We start from the raw sequence: 19,042 nt of genomic DNA on the forward strand, positions 1-19,042 counted from the left end.
TAGAATTAGTTTTTAGGGCTGCAAAGAAGAGCAGAGGTGACAAGAAAGGGCTGCAATCTCTATATTGCAATGCTCACTAATCTCTTTATTTTGTTCTCTCTTCATAAATGTCAAGCAAAGATTTATATGTGACAATCTGTTGACATCTTCAACTCCAGTAAAAGTATCATTTTCTTTGATTTACTGAGATAAACTGCTTCATCCAATCAACTCCAATGTTCAATGGTGAATATAGCATAAAATTGAAAAAGAAAAGCTTACAATGCATTTACATGGGAATGCCATCACCCGGTAATTGGTAGCTGCAAATTGCTTGGTGAAGATTTGGGCTTCACAAAATATGCAAGTGTGATTTCTGATGGGGTCGAGTCTGGAGTTTCTTCTTGGAAGGGTACCTCAAAGAGAAGTGATTGGTATAAGCAGACCTCATCTTCCTTGCAATAGTAAACCTGAAAAATGATCCAAACTGATTATTTCTTGGTGAATAACTAACAGGAAATTGTAAGCTTAGCATGGAGTTTTTCTCCTTGAATACTACTATCAGGAAAGCTGTAAGCTGTCCATCACAGACATGCCTACATGGAATTTCCTTAGAAAATGCATCCTCGGAATGTAAAACATATGCTCTAACCTTTGTCTTTTGCTGTCAAACTGGACTACAAAACAAAAAAATAAAGGCATACCTTGCAATTTATTCTCCCCATTGAAGGTGAGGCATCAGATCTCTTAAAGTGAATGCTTGCCGTTCCTCCAGAACTTAGATAGCCTTCGGAGGGATCAATCAGCACTGTGTTTTCAGGCTCAGTTTCAACACTGAATTTACTGCGTGCTTCCTGTAGTTGAATCCACAAAAGAGGAGGTTATGATATGCAACTTGGTAGGAAACTATATTAACGAGGTTGGATCTTAGGAGACCTTTGAGAAATGATACTCTTCAGGTACTGATATTTTGATACGCATGTTGCCCTCGCTGGATGAACAACCATCAACTTTGATTGTCTCTGTGTCAGCTGATGATCGCTTCCTGAGACGTTTCAAGGATTTGGATTTTGATGCTGGAGGCTGAACTCCTTTCAGCTCCAAAGTTAGAAGTTCAGCTTCTCCCTTGTTCAGGTCTAGATACCTGATAACACTGTTGTTCGTATCAGCTATGATAAGCCTTCCTGCAAATAACCAAGGAGAGGTTTCAAATCAAGTTAATTTGGAAGGAAACTTATTTATTTGATGGAAAACAATTTAAATGGATCTACTTGATTAAGAGGGAAGTAAAGCCAAACTAAGTCATTTAACGAAAAATGTGTGATAAGAAAGGAAAGATGAGCACATCTAAAATCTTCACAAAATGATGCTGACATTTCAAAACTGTGAATTAAAAAATTGGCTATTGTATATAGCATATAAGAGTTATGGGAATCACCATTTTCAGCTTCAATGAGTCCCGCCGGCTCTGAGAGCTGAAGAAAATAAATCAATGCATTAGAATTGGAATTTCAGGCAGCTTGGTAAAGCAGGGGTAAGCTGTAAGCCGATAATGTTCTGCAGCCTATAAAAAATCTAGAGACATTTACACATTAAGAGCTTGTCACTAGCTTAAAATGGAATGATCAAGATGAAGAATTTTTGTGAATAATGACCAACTCCGAAAAGCAGAAACATCCCAAGACATGTTGTCTGCTATCTCCCAAGACAAGTTGTCTGCTATCTTTCTGATTGTTGCTCACTCCGTTCTCGCACATTCTATTAGAAGAGGATGAAAATGGAAAAATTCCAAATCATCACATTGACATATACTGAAATAGGCGGTACTTTATTTTGGAAACATTTTTTTAGAAAATCTCAGTCAAATCAAATGTGCTTTTAGACGAGAAAATGGAATGGTATTGAAGAATAGAAAACAGTATCAAGTATATGCATTTTGTGAAATAAGAGGCACTTCAGGTTCCTGTAGAAGGATATCAACAATTTGTGACGTAAAAGATACTTCAGGTTCCTGTATAAGAATATGAAGTACATTTTGCACCATTTTCTAACCTGGGCAGTTAGGGCTTTTCCATCCTTGAAACCAGCTTTTCCCGTTCCTGCTATTGTAGTGACCCTTTTAGTAGCTAGGTCTAACTTCTTGATCTGAAAATTGAAGGATAAATTAAAGCAATTTAATGATGTTCAATCCTTTATTATGATCAATATGACAACATTTTAAGCGCAGATGAAAGTACAGATGTGCTGAAACGAACTTCCATGGATTTTCAACAAAAAAATTACGAAGCTACGAAGATAATGTCAGATGCATATTACTTGCTGTGTGCCTAGACAATTAAAATTTCAAAGTGTTTTCATTTATGATCAAATTACCTTGTGATTATAGCTATCTGCAATGTATATTAGACCATCCTTGGCGTGTAATACACCCAATGGATGTTGAAGAAGTACCTCGGAACCTATACCATCATGGTCTCCAAACTGCAAAATTGAATATTATAGGAATAAATCATTAGTGGATGATCATTAAGTGCAAACTATAGCATTTACTGGAAATGAACTTTAAAAAGGTTTAGTTTGGTGTATATCTGTAATCAGAAATTGATATATTAATCTCCAGGGATCGTTTCATGAAAAGCGAGAACTGTAGAAATGTCTACTATTTCTCCTTTCCAGGACATCACTTTCTGGAATCAAACTTGGATAATGGCCTCTAAATGTATGTCCAAAACACAAGTGGTTTCTTAATCAGAAATAGAATTACCTTAAACAAGTTGTCAGGGAAAATTGGATCACCACCAGCTAGCAACCTTGTTCCTTTGGTTCTTAGACTAAGCACTCGAATGGAGCTACTTTCACTATCAGCAACATATAGCTCGAAATCTATGAATAGGGTCAAAGTGAAATGTCCACAATTATAAGAGTCAAAGCTTCATATGGAATATTTTAATATCAATTGAAAGCTACAAAAAGCTGTCGGAATATCCCAAGATTTTACCAGGAGATAATGAAACTCCAGAAGGTTGAGCAAATGATGTGCTCGTAGGGCTATTTCCATAACAAAACACAAAAGCAATCAGTTCAGAATCTAGTACAGAACCTATAATATGTAAAAATTGCTTATGTGAAGAGAAACTTTAAAAGGCATGTACATTGGCGAAACACAGAAGAATGCTGAATATGTAATGAATAGGAGAAAAAGATTTAAGATAAACCTACTCTGCTTACCTTGATCCATTCAAGTTTCTTTCATAACCATCACCACTGAAGGCTCTAGTAACTCCATTCGATATGTCATGCTCCCATATCTGATGTTGACCAGCCATCGCAATGTAAACTTTCTCATTAACCGGCTCAAAGGAGACATCCCATGGGGAGTTGAGAACCTGAAATAGAATGCAAAAAGTCTTTAACTTTAAAGTAAGAGGTTGATCAACAAGATTTTTAGTTATTGTAAATGTATTAAGCACATACTAGGAAGGATTTGATTATATTTTATTAAACAACAAAATTTCTTCGTTAATGTTCACAACTTAATGAAACACGGAATAACCAAATTTTCAACATGAAACGTTAAGGATGCCCCAAATGCTTTAAATGTATCCAAATTCCATGTGTTTGGGGTCTTGCCTGATCTGTTCCTTTTCCACCTCCTTGGTAATCAGAACCTTTTGTTCCATTTCCAGCAAGAGTTCGCACTTTCTCACTGACAAAATCAACCTCCCTACAGCAATAAAAACTGAATAGTTATAAACTCACTTATAACTAGCATGATGTTATCAATGCAACTTTTAACCGTTTCAACTCACATAAGATCTGGAAAAGAGGGATATAGTTAGAATTTGGGAAATTCTTACAAAACTAACAGTGTATCCTTGCAAGAATGTAGAAGAACTATGGTTGATCAGACATGTATTTTAGGTTCATATATTGCTCAGCATATTTTTCTCATTGACCTCTGATTCTAGTTTCGAATTACCAAGCAGATTCTAAGAAAAGGTCACCTCAATTAAGATTTTGTTACTCAGGAAAAAAAACAGCATTGGAAGGTGTCTTGGGAAGATAAATTTCAGCGTAAAACAAGTCATTGAGAACTTCAGATCTCCCTCTACAAAAACTGAAGGGAGCCATCTAAGGCTTGCAACAAAATTAAAGACTGGTTCTAAAATGCACATACCTCAAAGCATGGTTTTCAGTATCTGCAACATAAAGGATATTTTTCTTTGAATTATAAGCCAGACCCTGAATAAGCATTAAACCACAATGTTCAGCATGAATATCCAGCACAAAAGTGAAAATTTAAGATGACTGATCTCAAAATGCATAAATGGACGTGTGAATAGGGAAGTGCTTAAAAAGTTTTTTCTCCATAACAGATATCTGGAGAAACAGCTTACAGACTAAATCCTCACCTGAGGGCGATTAAAGGTGGCATCATCAAAAGAACCATCTCGCAGTCCTTCCTCTCCACTGCTGCCAATTTGGGCAATAAAATTTCCATCTAGATCAGTGACCACCTGAACTCAAAAAATATTTATGATCTACATTATGGTAAAGTTTATATTACTGGATAAGGATTTTACTGGACCATTTTCTAGTGTTTTTCTAGCAGCTCATGATGATGATCAATGAATGTGTGTGAATTGATACTACTAAATTGGCAATAAGTACCAACCACACTTTCATTTCTGCAGTCACTACCGGGTAGAATATGCAAACCTGAATTGTATTGCTGTGCGAGTGTGTGTGTGTGTGTGTGTGAAAGAGAGAGAGAGAGAGAGAGAGAGAGAGAGAGAGAGAGAGAGGATATACTATGCGGTTGTGGTTGCTATCGGAAATGAACAGTCGGTTGTTTAGCACATCAATAGCCAACTTTCCAGGAAACTTCAAAGGAGAGCTAAGTAAGCGAGGATCATTGTTTTTCTCTAAACTCAAAGGAATTGGTCTGCTGTTCAGGATCTTCCTTTCACCATAATACAAAAGCACTGCCTCTATTAAATCATCAAGATCCTAAAATGAAAAGAACAGAGGACTTTCTTATTATTGAAATTTTCTGAGATTAAGCATGTATAATATATTATACATGTGTGAGTTGTACCTTTCGGCGGCCTTCTCCTGATAATTGTGCAATAAGCTTACCATTGGGTCCAACAATGGCAAATGTAGGCCAGGAACTGACACCTAGCTCACGCCACAAAAACATATCTCCATCATTGACAACCTATACTGGTAGGAAAGACTTGTTAAGACGAATCTATAATTTAATAAATGTAACTAAAGACTCATTCAAGTTAACATGTTATAAGTGCTCATCAGATATCATAAAATGTTAAAATGAGGTTTCCTCAAGAAGTTAATTGCTTGGCGGACAAAATAACCATTATAGCCTTAGGGTTCCTGAAAGATTAAGAAGTTCAATTGCAGGATTAAATTCTTTCCAAAATTTGAGCTTGTAACTTTTTCTAGTTGGACTATCATTGCAGGCCCACCCATATTATGCTAGCTAGATAAAGGAAGAAATTGAAAAACACTACAAGTAGAAGCACACATCTAACATAACCCAAACCCTAAGCTAGTGAATGCATTATTTAGTGTCATGATATTACATATATTAGTGCTAACTTTGAAAGCTATACTCAAGGATAATTTCCAGAGTGATGTCACTTTCACCTCTGGTTCTTCATATGCGAAACTATTGAAAGTTTTCTCTGTTTTATGGCACTATACTAGATATGTAGTATACTTGTTTTGTAAAATGCCCAAAATGCTTGAAAAAGATTGACATTTTGCTCATAGAAGTTCCAAAATTTGACTCACTGGGTGAGAGATGTTGTAGCGTAAGACTGCATTACGGATGGCTTCTAAATCTTTCTCATTGTCGAACTTAGCTGAATGTACCCCCACAACAGTGAACTGTGGAATATAAGCACATAAAAGACGTTTTATGTCAAAGTATAGTAAACAACGGAGCCTATGGAATCCTGAATTAATAAAATTGATGATCAAGCCAATGAAAATAAGTATCAACAAGATGTCATACAAAATATGCATCAGCATGGAAGGAGAGGCAAGGGTGTTACCGGTGCATCTTTGTATTTCTTCTCCAGATACTCTAGATCTGGTAAGACATGCATACAATTTATACAACAATATGTCCAAAAATCCAGCAGAACCACTTTTCCTTTCAGATCCTGCTCAAAGGGATTGAAAGGGTTAGCATTAATTCACCAAAATAGAAGGAAATAGTAAGTATAAACGCCACATCTATGTATATATTAAAAGTGGAAAGTTTTCTGTTACTTGAGAATCTGTCAGTGTTCTAAAAGACAAAGATAGTACATAGTTCAATTAAGAAAGAATACCGCAATGGAACATATGGGAGTTTATAACTAGATAGCTGATAGCTTTTTGAGAAGTTGAGAGCAATCTACTATGGAAGTTTGGTATTTTGCCACACATGTTCTTCGAGAGTAAAAATAAGCTAATGGGAGAAGACCATGTAAATATTGAACATCGATGATTCTAATGCTTGTACATTTATAATAGAAAAGTGAGTTAGACGAAACTTACCCTTTGAAACTGAAGTGGAGATGTATTCAGCCAATCAAGTTTTCCTGGAAATTCTGGCACAATGGTGGCATTTCCCCTGACACATGAAAGATAAAAAATTCAACACAGATTAAATAGAAATTTGGTAAATAGAAATTGCCATGAAAATTTAATTTAGTTAATAAACCTTGTGGCTTTGTTACTTACTTGGTTTCTAGATCAGATATATACTTTACAAACTGTTTGACTCTTGAAGATTTTAAGTTGCCTAAAACAAACAAAGTTAAATGAGTTTGTATTTCTCATCTTGGATATAATTATTACTCAAAAAAGACTCGAAACAACCATGGATACTGTAAGGGATGCCTCATGATTTGACATAGTGCATCTCGAGAAGATCAGAACACAAACGACAGAAAACAAATATCATGTTGGATGAATTCATATAGGAAGACATATACCTATACTTTCATTCTGTTCAAAGGATGGGGTATCAACTCCAAACAACTTGTTCCATATACCTTTAGGTGAAGCATATTGCATTGCCTGAAAAGGTGCTGACATAGATGTGTGAAAAGAAGTAAAATGACAAGAAGACTGTAATAATTTAAAAATTCGTTCTATCTATAACAACGGAATACTTTAAAATTCAAAGCTACATTTTCCTGGTTATTCAAATGATCACTGTAGCGATTGACATGGATTCAACTGATGAATACAACTTCTGTAACGGTCTTCTTTGTTATATCAATTACCTTCCAATTTGTGATGGTGAAGTACAGACAAGAAAGAGCAATACCCAAACTGCCATATCTCACTATATCACGCCGAGAACCCTGCAACCTGTCCACAAATTATTTCTGCATCCTCAAGCTGAAGTTGTTATAAAATAGTTTTTCATTGTTGGAAATAAATCATTTTGATACATCTTGCCACCAAGAATTTCACATTCAAAAGCTACTGATTAAAGAAATTAAATGAGATGAATGGAAGAAAGCTTCCTAAATGCATTGTGAGCCAAACCTTATTTTGAATCATTTTGGACAACTGTTTAAGTTTTGTGCCATCAAAACTGCAGTGTTTGAAAGTTTTCCTATTAAGGTATGAACCAAAGAGACTCCAAATAATCTAAAACACATTGCAAGGGAGCCACAAGACTAGCTAAATGTTTCAGCAGTCTGTGGTTTTGTATTTCAGATCCACTGCTTGTCATTAAGATGAAGAAGGTGCCACATAGATTTCATTTATTTTATTTTATTTTGAGATTTTAGAAAAGCAAATCAATCAAAATGAATCCAATATTTCAAATAAATAGAACCTCTCTTACCCCTTAATTGAGGAAACATTGTCATTGGTAGCAACTTGGTTAAGGATTGACCCATTTTCTGTTCTTTCTTCGAGCATTGCTACTGAAGTTTGTGCAGAAGTGTGCAGAACCTGAGGTCCCTGCATCTTCTCATCTGCAATCGTATGTCTTTATCAGATCTTATTCAGCGAGAATATTAACCTTAACTACTACCCAGCAAGGAAAAAGTTATTATCTGCAATCTTAAGATAAATCCAAAGCCAATTATAAAACTGAATTCGTTGTGCTTGTTGAAGCACTGTATCTTTGATGGAAAATGAATTTCAATCATTACAGTCACGGTTCTTAAAATATGGAACCAAAGCAGCTTGAAAAGTCTACATTATTGATGGTTACAAATGACATTTTCAGAATATTCTCAGGACTACATACTATAGCCACCAGATCCACCATCGAGAATATCATCAAGCGAAATATTCCCAATCTCCTTTCTGATAAGAGATGGGCTGGCATCATTTAGAATTTCTTCCGACAATGTAGTGGTGACAGCAATGCATCTGCAAGAAGCACAGAATGGTATCATTGGAATAAGAAAAGGAGGAATTTAATGATCAGAACTCAAGGACACCAAATACACAAGTATTTGGCATTTTCACCTCATCTGTGCAGCTTTTGCAGCCTGTACTCCAGCTAGTGCATCTTCAATGACAATACACTAGGAAAAGGTGGGCAAAAATCCATCAATATGACCAAAATAGACATGAAAAAAAATGCTAATCACCAAAATAAGTGTTGAAATAAGAAAAGAAGATATAACGATAATAAACTATCAACAAGAAAAAGTAGTATGTGGTGACAGGCGGTACTAGTGTTGGAATCCTCTACAAAATGTGATGGGTATCAAAGAGAATAACACCTACCCTAACCTATAACTCTTTTTTTATTCAGAAATTTGCTAAGTTGTCTCAGTTCAAGGAGGATATCTTATCCTCTGTTTTGTTCTCTCTCTTTTTCCCTTAATAAAATTCAATGTCTAAAAGAAAAAAAAAATATGTTTTGCTAATAATACGCAATGACTTTTCTGAGTTGATAATTCTTGCACCTTAGTAGAGAAGATTAAACCCAGGATCAGCTAGATTACCTCACTAGTGGGCACACCCAAGATTTTTGATGCAGCCAAGAAAATGTCAGGAGCTGGTTTCAAATTCTCAAAAGCATCTGCTGATACAATAGCATCAAACCTGATAAAAAGCCGCTAACAAATAATCAGAACAGAAATCCTCCAATTCTTGACTCATAACAGACACAATCATCTCTCAACTATTCTTTCACAATAAAGGTAGATGTATGGAGTAACTGCTCTATTGCCCAGATATATGAAGCTCAATTTTACTTTAGAAAACAAAATTTAACTTCTTGAGTGAGGAATTAATATGACATTCCTGAATTTGTTATTTTGGTGGTAACACAACTCGTTGAGTACTAAGCATTTCAGTGATTATCAGCAAAATGTAAAGAATGGAAATGTATAGCTATTCGAAGAACTAGAGAAACGGGACAAACAATAGGTAAGCTTACATCGATACTGGTAGGCCAGCAGCTGCTAAATTAGCATCAACTTTGATACGATCAGCACTAGATGCAACAGCAACTTTCAGGCCTTTGTTTTTACACTGTCGTACAGCAGGCACTATGTTAATATAGCCTCAGTACAATCTCATCATGCGAATTCTGAATCATTGGGATTTCATACCTGAGTAATGAGTTCAAGGGCACCTAGGAATCCTATTCCGGAATTCGGTTTTGCATACTGCAAGATATGAAAAGACTTTAGGCGTCATATAACAAATTCATATTGCATTGCAAACTTGGATGGTGCTTCGCATTAATCACCTTATCTAGATATATCTCAAAGAACCTTTTCTTCGCCATTTCGGTATCGAATCCCTTGACTCCCTTTACATTAGCAACACCTCCTAAGAAGTTTGCTTCACCTAATACATTGAAGAAAGTCAGCAGTTAAAAAGACAACTACTTCCAATCAAATTTACATCTCAAACAATCAGATTTCTGTCACCCAACACCAAATTCCAGAAATAAAAGGAGAAGCATTGACAAAATGGAACAACAAGTCCTCCAAATATCAAATGAGAAGTCGTTTGGGTTCTTTTTAAGCAACAAAAAAGAATTGCTGAAATTGAAATCCTCACCGATTGAAACCACATATCCAAAGACATTATTTTTATTTATTATCTAAGAAGAAATAATTACTGTATTAAATCACAAAATTTCAATTTTAAGACCTATATATATTACCTGTGCCCATGAATGGCACAAAATCGTCCACTGTAACTTCAACTCCCATCTCAGCAAAAACATCAACACCTGCCATTCTTGAAGGCTCTTCACTATTGCACAACACTCCATCCATATCAAAAAGCACAGCAGATACCTTACCCCACTCATTTCCTGTTACTTCAGTTTCACTCTTTTGCTCCACCTTCACGCATGCCTTCACTTCCATTTTTTTATTAAAGACTAAATTTTTTGACCTCCGTTGGAAAAGTTGGACTAAACTTGAGATGGGTTTTGACCCTTTTGGATTGGAAGTAAAAAAGAAAAGAGATTTAGCAAATCTGGGGCTTGATAGAGAAGATGGAGGGGATAGTAGTTTCATGGCCATGGCTTGGCCTTTCATTTTTTTCCCTTTTTTGGTGGTTAAACTGATTCTGTTTTGAGTGGCGGGTACTCGGTGGCCTGTTTTAGTTCTATTGGATTTTGTTAGAACAAAATTAATCCTTAATGTTTTATATTATGAAAAACTGGTCCCTTCTGGAGTTTTTTTTTTTTTTAAGGGAAATTGGTAGAAGTGAGTGAGTTTGGTTTCTCTATCTTTTTAGTGGTGGAGAAATGGTTTTGATTTTGCTAAGTTTATTTGTGGGGCTTCGAATAATTTAGTGCTTTATCCATTTGGTGACCACTCTTCGTGACCCATCAAAGGGTATGCTTTTTGAAATTTCATTCTGATTTTTTTTGTTTAAATTTAATTTTTTATATATATTTTTAGATTATTTTTAAAAAGTAAAAAATATCATTTTAAAATATTTTTAAACAAAAAATATTTTAAAAATAACTAAAATATTCTCAAATACCCTATAATTAACCTATTGGGTGCTTTATCACCACTCTTTTTGATGGGTGAAAGGGTATGGACCTGGCTGGTTAAGTGTATGAGCTCATGCTAGGGTTAGCCCCATACTTATATGGTAACTTGGGTTGTAATGAGCTTAGATAGCCCAAACAGGTCCAATTCAGCTTGAGAGCCTGATTTTCTCAACATTTTTCAGAAGCGAAGAACAGTTTTTAGCTCCATGTTTACCCCTTAGATTACTTATCTTAGCAATCAGATCAACTTTATGATCCCATAATTACAATTTACCTAGAGCATATGCAGGATGCATGCTTGTCTGTATTCAAATTATTAATGATCTTATTGTTATGTCATCAACCAATTAACATGCCATTGCTAGCTGGTAGATTCATAGTGCATAAACTGTATATTTTGGTGCTGCACTTGCTGAGCCCTACAACGCAAACATCATTAAGCCTCAATATAAACAAAACCAAGTAAAAATCTCAACCCTTTATTCAGATTATCTGATCTGTTTTTCACCCTTGTTCATAATTACTACTGTATCTGGTGGCCCCTTTCAAGCACACCTGAGTGTGGCCTCACCAATAAGGCCAGAAGATTGTGAGTTTGTAATCACTCCACTACTTCATTGTGCTCACATTTTAATCTTAGTTTCTCACTAATCATGATTATTATAAACATGTTTCTTCTATAAATTTGCCCCCTTGATGCAATGTTAATCAACCAATGATCGCACTAGAGAAGGGATATAAGGTACGTAAGAGTGGGTGGAAATACCATTTTTAGTTAAACTTTCAGTTTAGAAGTAAATTACTTATTTAATCTTAATACCTCTGCATACTTGGATAATCTGCTGTTGATTGAAAATAACAGGTTAATGATGAAGACGACCGTCGCAGTAGTATTTGTGCTAGGGCTGGCATTCTTGGATCTTCAAGTTGATGCTAAAAGGCTTCTTTTGAAGGAAATCAAGGCAGAAAAAACTGATGATAAGCCTTTGTCTAATGTGCAGCAGGATGGTAAACTAGATGCTGTTAACAATGCTGGAACTGATGTTAAGCCGAATAATCAACCAGGAAACGTTGGCACCTATGGTAATCCAGTGACAGGCTCAGTGCCCGCAGTTGATACCAAGAATGATAATGCAACTAGCAGCCCGTCTACTAGTGACAACAAGGGCAGCACTGACGATGAGGCCAACAGCAGTTATGGGAACTATGGCAATCCTTCTGGATCATCTACTGATACTCACCATTCCTTTACCAATGATTGCCAGCCTAAGAAAGGTTGTTGATCAATTATGAGTCAAACGCGATGCAATTATAGCATATAGAGTGGTCTACACTGCTAAGTTTTTTTATGGTATTAAACTGCAAAGTGCTCTTGTTACTCATGTAATGTATATATATGTCATGGCTATCTTGCCCCTAGGCCTGCTGCTTCTGTGCTTAATACTATGTTTGAATAAAGGCCATGACTAGTGTGCTTGTGAGTGCTATAGTTCTAGTTTTCAAGGATTAGTAGCTGAAAGAATGAACAACTTGAAAAATGAAATCCATCTAAGCAGATGAGTCAAACTTTGTAGTTTCAATAGGCCTCCTGCAATTACCTGCATGATAAGCAGTATGCTGGACTACAAGTTATGCAGCTGTGACATTCATTCTCCCATACTTGGTAACAAACTGAAAATAAACAAGCTAGAATCCTAGTTTCATTCTATTTTAATTTCTGCTAGAAAAGTAAGTAAAATCTAGTTTGAACTGGTTCCAGTCAAAAAATCGAATGAACTTCTTGCCACTGTTAATCATGGAACATTCGAACAAAAAATTACTTGTCAGTTACTGTGATTATAGTTATGACAACAGTTATAATGGCTTAAGACGCAATCATCAAATCCAAGTCTGCTACTCAATATGTGAAAATTTGGTTGGCCTGATTGAAAAAACTTGAGCATTATAATCTTTTCTGAACCTGGATTAGGATGATGGAACTGCTACCTCCATTTATAACTATAGCTGCTAACTCCCCTCTTTGCACCGCAACTTGAATGCTTCAGCTATCTCCATAACTCACCAAAAATCCTTGCATGAACATGTTCCAGTCCTGAAATGATGGTAGCGTGCACGGTCCGTCGCGATAATGTTACAATGTTAAAATGGAGATGTACATATAAGAAGTGCTATGATTGATGCTGTATTTGGTACTGCTTTGATGGATATTTATGCGAAATGCGGGCGGCTTGATATGGCGTGGGATGTTTTTGAGAAGATAAAGAAAGACGTTTTCACTTGGAATGCTATTAATTGTGGGCTAGCTATGTATGGTAGAGCAGAGGATGCAATTAAGCTTTTCTTTAAGATGCAAAGACAGAAGTTTAGGCCTAACGGGATCACTCTTGTTGGTGTGCCAAGTGCTTTTGCTCATTCAGGAATGGGAGATTTTCAATTCTATGAAGGAAGTGTATGGTATTGAGCTTGAGATGGAGCATTATGGATGTGTAGTTGATCTCCTAGGAAGAGCAGGGCTCTTGGGAGAGGCAGAGGAGCTTATATATTCGATGCCGATAGAACCAAGTGCTGCTGCTTGGGGAGCACTTTTAGGTGCTTGTAGGAGACAAGGAGATGTTGAATTAGGTGAGAGATGGGATGATGCTTTGTTATCAAACATCTATGCAAGGCTGGGAGATGGGATGGTGTAGCAAATGTGAGGAAACTATTGAAGGAAAGAGGAGTCAAGACCTCTACTGGAATTAGCATGATTGATTTTGATGGTGTTGTCCGTGAGTTCAGATGGATCGCATCCGCAAATGAAGAAAATCTGCCTGACAATGAAAAATATGCTCAAGAGGCTAGAGATAGAATATTATTCACCAAATACATCTCAGGTTATATTCGATATTGAAGAGGAAGAGAAGGAAGCTGAACTGCAGAACCATAGTGAAAAATTTGCAATTGCTTTCGGATTCATTTACACAGCCAGTAACAGCAATCCGAGCTGTGAAGAATTTAAGGATGAGCGAGGGCTTCCATTCTGCCTTCAAGCTACTCTCTTGAGTCTATAGTCGAGAGATTATCGCGACGGACCGTGCACGCTACCATCATTTCAGGACTGGAACATGTTCATGCAAGGATTTTTGGTGAGTTATGGAGATAGCTGAAGCATTCTGCAGCACTACAAGCCTTGAACAATGTAGGATAAGTACACTTATTAGGCCTTGCATTTGCAACCAGCATCTTGTAATAACACCATATGGCCTTACATGGGTTATTGTTCTCCAAAAAAACTTTGAGAGATCTCTTGGTGCTAGATGATAAGGAAGATTTTGGCTGTGGTTGTCGACTTATGTGCTTGTCATATTTTGTAATCCGACCCGAGTCACTTGCCTCTTGTTTCACGCCACTTTCTAGTGCTATCAATATAGGTCTATTGGCTCATCAAGCTACGAGCTTAAACAAATTAGGGAAATATTGTGATCTTGACATACACAGATATTTCTCAAGGTGTTTCAGCAGTTGACCTCTAAGTGTAAAAATTTGTGTATACTTCGCATATCAGATACTGTTTAAATTATTTGTTATTTAAAATGTTGAATATTAAGTAGATCATAATTAATTAACCTGAAACGCGCTGGATTATACATATATATTTTATAATTTCATAGTTATTTTTTCAAGTATTTGTGCCTTATCTATGTTTAATCAACCTTGTTCGTTCAATATAGATATATACAGTGAGATCTCTCCAGGTGTATATTTGGATAATATTTTATAGTTAATACAAAATATAAAAATAAATATTAAGTTCATATAAATACTAAGTTTTTACCTTAACTCCTATATATATAAATAGCAAAACATTAACTCAATAATAAAATACGTGTAAAAACTGAAAAGTCAATCATTACAATATTATTATGGGACAAAGAGTAATTTAAAATATTGTTTTTTTATTTAAAAAAAAATAATATTTTAAATTACTCTTTGTCCCATAATAATATTGTAATGATTGACTGATTTTCCTGTATATACAGGAAAATTTACTATATAACACTCGAGACCAAAGTGAGATGGAGACCTGAAGAGCTTAATATTCCTAAACCTTAGCTTCTATACATATATACAATTTTATTTTTTTATTCTGTATTATTATGTTTTTTCTAGTTTGTTTTTTCTATTTAAAAGCAATAGTTTTTTTAATGAATTTAATTTAGAGGGTTCCAAACGATAATGGTTATTTGCATTAATTAGAAAACTTAGATTTAGCACAAATTAATAAAAGAGAATCAAACCGTCGAAAATCATAATGCTTGACTCGAGCCATGTGAATCTCATTCAACATTCTTAAAAAGGCAACACAAAGCAAGAACGTCACTACATATGCCCAAGAATGCTGCGGCAATCACAATTTATTCACCATTGTAACATTTTAGAGCTTTTCAACTCCCCATTTTTTCCAAAAAAATGCAAAAGCCACTATTTAATGCCATTGTGATCATCTTGTTCATCACCATCTCCTCGAGCAACTCTCAAGCTATTGATTGTAAACCAGGAAGAGGAAAAAGGGTTCGAAAGACCATAGTTGTTGATCATTCCGGCAAAGGGCATTTCATAAAAATCCAAGATGCTATTGATTCCATTCCAATAAATAACGATCAATGGATCAAAGTTCGAATCAATCCTGGCACCTACATGTAATATCTCTTCTTTACTCCCATTAGCATATGCTCTAACTATACCTTTGCTTTTTAAAATCTCCATATCCATAGCATTACATGCATGTACGTCATAATTTAAAGAATTTTTCTCCTTAAGAAAAGCATGCCCTTGTGGATACACTATGGTTGATAACAATGTGCAGAGAACAGGTGACTATACCAGAAGACAAACCATGTATTTTTCTGGAAGGAAGAGATCGCACCCTAACAACGATTACTTATAATGCACATGAAAGCACTGATACTAGTGCTACTTTTACCTCATCACCAAGCAATATTGTAGCAAAGGGCATAACGTTCAAGGTAAAATGCTTTTGCTGTGTACAGTTTTTTTGTGATAATATATCCAGTTTCTTTTTTCATATTTTTTTCCCTTTTGGTATTAAGAACACAAGAAACAATAATAAATATAGATCATATCCACAACATCATCATGTTGTTCAAATAGCTGAAATTTTCCTGCTTGTTTATCAATAATGCATGCAGAATTCATATAACCTTCCATTCAAGCAAAATATCAACTATGGAATCAAGATACCTGGAGTTGGAGTAGCCCCAGCACTTTCTGCACGAATTTATGGTGATAAATCAGCTTTCTATGACTGTGCTTTCTTGGGAGTTCAAGATACATTGTGGGATGTCGAAGGCCGGCATCACTTCTTTAACTGCTACATTGAAGGAGCAGTAGATTTTATATTTGGTGCTGGTCAATCTTTCTATGAGGTGAGAGTTTGCATGGAATAATCTTTCTACACGAAGTTATGGATGGATTATTTTTTTCCTTGACGAATTACTCTTATATATCATCTTAGAAGTTGCATTTTGTTAGAAATATTTTTGTTCCTTGTGGCAACATTTTTACTAATATTTTCCATTAATAATAAAATGATTTGTTTATTAAACTGGTGATTCTATTTATTTAGTTTATAATCTTACAAACATATAAAAATATGATAATCTTACGATTTTTAGCATGCATATACTTTGTATAAAAGGACAAACCTCAATAAACCTCCTCAAATTCCAACCCCTTTTCTTTGGATGCACTTTTATATAAATAAAATTCAATGATCTCAAAAGAATTATATCTAATATTTCTATATAGAAACTAAATTTAAACTCTAAAGTAGAAAGAATGAGTACAAAGAATATAAAAAAAAACCAATAACAAAGGGAGGAAAAAACTCAAAAAATATATAAATCTACTTTTCACTCCTCCAAAACACTTATTTATAGTATTTGAAAATTAAAATATTAATTACTCGTAATTCATAAATATTTATTAATTATAATGAATATTCATAGATCATAAATTACTCATAAATATATTTATTTTTATCACATAATTTAATTATTGATTTATGTGGCACAAAGACATGTGGGGCTATAAAAAATTATTAATCAAATAAAAAATTGATAACAAAATATTATTTTATTAATCAATCTCAAGCCCTAACTCATAAGCTTATAAGTCTATTATCCAATCTTCAAAGTTATTTTAGGTTTGAAACTTTTACTATTTCAAATTCTTTGACAATAATTTATTATTTATTTTTAATATATTTTTAAAAATATGTTAACATTCATGTTGAATTAGAAATTCCAAAAATGTTCTTAATCTCAAATTTTAGCGGACTTCAAATTTAATTTTCTCTTAAAAGACGCTTTGCATGTTTAATAAAATCAATTCCACCATTGACTTTCTCACGATTAATACATGCTACATGTAAGACGATTTCACCTGGCTACAGTAGAGCATGCTCTAAATTTCATACCATGTGCAACACAGAATGAAATTATTTAAAAGAAATTTGGCATATTCAAGATCTAGACTTGATTAATTATTAGAAGAATTATTAATTCAAAATGTTTGTCCCATGATTCGTGCAGGGTTGCTCGATAAATGTTACTAGTAAAGGCGTCATAACAGCCCAAGGTCGAGAGTTCCCTAATGATCCGAGTGGTTTCATATTTAGTGGATGCACTATTTCTGGAATTGAAGGTGTTCGAGCATTTCTTGGAAGAGCCTATAGACCATTCTCGAGAGTAATATTTCAAGATTCATATTTCTCAAAAGTGGTTGATCCTCTTGGGTGGAATGCTTGGGGTTACGCAGGGCAAGAGTAAGTTTGTCTCGAACCTCGAGACCTATATATTCGATTGTTTCTTATTTTTAACATCTGATCATGATTTTTCTTGATTTTCTGATTTAAAGGGAGAATTTCACGTATGTGGAGGTTGATTGTAAGGGACCGGGGTCTAATAAATCGAAGCGTGTTCCATGGGTAAGGAAGCCATCAACAGGACAACACGAATTGTTTTCCAAGCCATCTTTCATCGACCAAGATGGCTGGCTTGCAAAACTACCTCTTTGATTCTTGGATTTTTTTCCCAATGGCTTATCAAGAACAAAAGGGCTATTGTAACCAGTCTTAATTCCCTATATATTATGGCTATCACATTTTGTTTGTCGTAGTCGTCAGGATTCTTGCTCTCTTTTTCTCCAGGATATTGGACTTGAAGGATTTATTTTCCATTAAAGGGTTTAGTATATATGATGGTGTGCATTTTGTTGGACTGAGTAGGAAGTTACCATTTCTATTCAGTAACCATGCCATGTTGTCCAGCCTAGCTAGACAACGTACGTACGAGTCGCATTTGAGCAAGATGCCCAGGTGAATAAAGAGCCAACATATCCTATTCAACTGCACCCCTTTATGTCATCTACGTCAATTTGGGCATCAGATTTGAAGATTAATTTCGTCAGTTTAGATGCATTTTAGTCTAATTTTGCAATCTAAGATTTTGTTATGCTTAGATGACAATATTTCAGGCAAGCCTGACGATTTTTCATACCTAGGACGAAATTTTAAGAATTTTCGTGTACAAAAACTAATGAGAAAATTGGATCCATGATGTTAGTTATGCCCATGATTTTATCTCCTTTGAAATGGAAATGGAAATCTCCTTCATTATTCCAAAAATAGCAACATAAGCAAGAATTAATGTAATTATATATGTGCCGGTGAGATGGTTCTTTGATATAATATCAGAATTTTATTGACCAAGTGATCACGAGTTCAAATCTCACCACTTCCATTTTATTTGATAAAAATTCAATATAAAGTAATATAAATCTTACGTTTTTATATTGAAATAGTTTTTTTATATATAATTTTTACTATTTATGGACTCATTGGAACTACTTATGATAGTGTTTTCATAATTTTAGCGATTTTAATATATAATTGCAAAAGGTTGGATATTGATCAACTTTGCAACTAGGTTTTTTTTCAATAATTATATTTTGGTATTTATAATTTATTATTATTATTTTTCA

At 34.8% G+C, this 19,042-nt stretch overlaps 4 protein-coding genes across 4 annotated transcripts; 3 read left to right on the forward strand and 1 right to left on the reverse strand.

Annotated features, from left to right (window-relative positions):
* Positions 1-153: 153 nt before the first annotated feature.
* LOC7481696 (protein SUPPRESSOR OF QUENCHING 1, chloroplastic) lies at positions 154-10,617 on the reverse strand. Its single transcript, XM_024583925.2, has 28 exons — positions 10,151-10,617; positions 9,728-9,828; positions 9,588-9,644; positions 9,413-9,507; positions 8,976-9,075; positions 8,491-8,549; positions 8,267-8,391; positions 7,856-7,988; positions 7,284-7,371; positions 6,990-7,074; positions 6,736-6,796; positions 6,550-6,625; positions 6,060-6,170; positions 5,797-5,892; positions 5,078-5,200; positions 4,792-4,989; positions 4,392-4,496; positions 4,157-4,221; positions 3,610-3,703; positions 3,208-3,365; positions 2,978-3,027; positions 2,744-2,862; positions 2,353-2,460; positions 2,032-2,124; positions 1,418-1,454; positions 916-1,163; positions 684-833; positions 154-449 (listed from the first exon to the last, which is right to left on the reverse strand). The coding sequence occupies exons 1-28, from the start codon at positions 10,530-10,532 to the stop codon at positions 285-287; spliced, it is 3,282 nt and encodes a 1,093-aa protein (XP_024439693.1). The 5' UTR covers positions 10,533-10,617; the 3' UTR covers positions 154-284.
* Positions 10,618-11,598: 981 nt separating this feature from the next.
* Positions 11,599-12,488, forward strand: LOC112323828 (uncharacterized). The gene is made up of 2 exons (XM_024583387.2): positions 11,599-11,741; positions 11,862-12,488. The coding sequence occupies exon 2, from the start codon at positions 11,866-11,868 to the stop codon at positions 12,280-12,282; it is 417 nt and encodes a 138-aa protein (XP_024439155.1). The 5' UTR covers positions 11,599-11,741; positions 11,862-11,865; the 3' UTR covers positions 12,283-12,488.
* A 681-nt stretch (positions 12,489-13,169) lies between these two features.
* Positions 13,170-14,049, forward strand: LOC18104010 (pentatricopeptide repeat-containing protein At4g14820). The gene is made up of 3 exons (XM_024583801.1): positions 13,170-13,385; positions 13,417-13,621; positions 13,778-14,049. Exons 1-3 carry the CDS (start codon positions 13,170-13,172, stop codon positions 14,047-14,049), a joined length of 693 nt encoding a protein of 230 aa, XP_024439569.1.
* A 1,399-nt stretch (positions 14,050-15,448) lies between these two features.
* Positions 15,449-18,170, forward strand: LOC7478894 (putative pectinesterase 52). Its single transcript, XM_024583802.2, has 5 exons — positions 15,449-15,678; positions 15,846-16,005; positions 16,189-16,425; positions 17,593-17,825; positions 17,918-18,170. The coding sequence occupies exons 1-5, from the start codon at positions 15,449-15,451 to the stop codon at positions 18,075-18,077; spliced, it is 1,020 nt and encodes a 339-aa protein (XP_024439570.2). The 3' UTR covers positions 18,078-18,170.
* The last annotated feature ends 872 nt before the right edge of the window (positions 18,171-19,042 follow it).

The sequence above is a fragment of the Populus trichocarpa genome, chromosome 13, assembly GCF_000002775.5.
Source record: "Populus trichocarpa isolate Nisqually-1 chromosome 13, P.trichocarpa_v4.1, whole genome shotgun sequence".
Taxonomy (NCBI): domain Eukaryota; kingdom Viridiplantae; phylum Streptophyta; class Magnoliopsida; order Malpighiales; family Salicaceae; genus Populus; species Populus trichocarpa.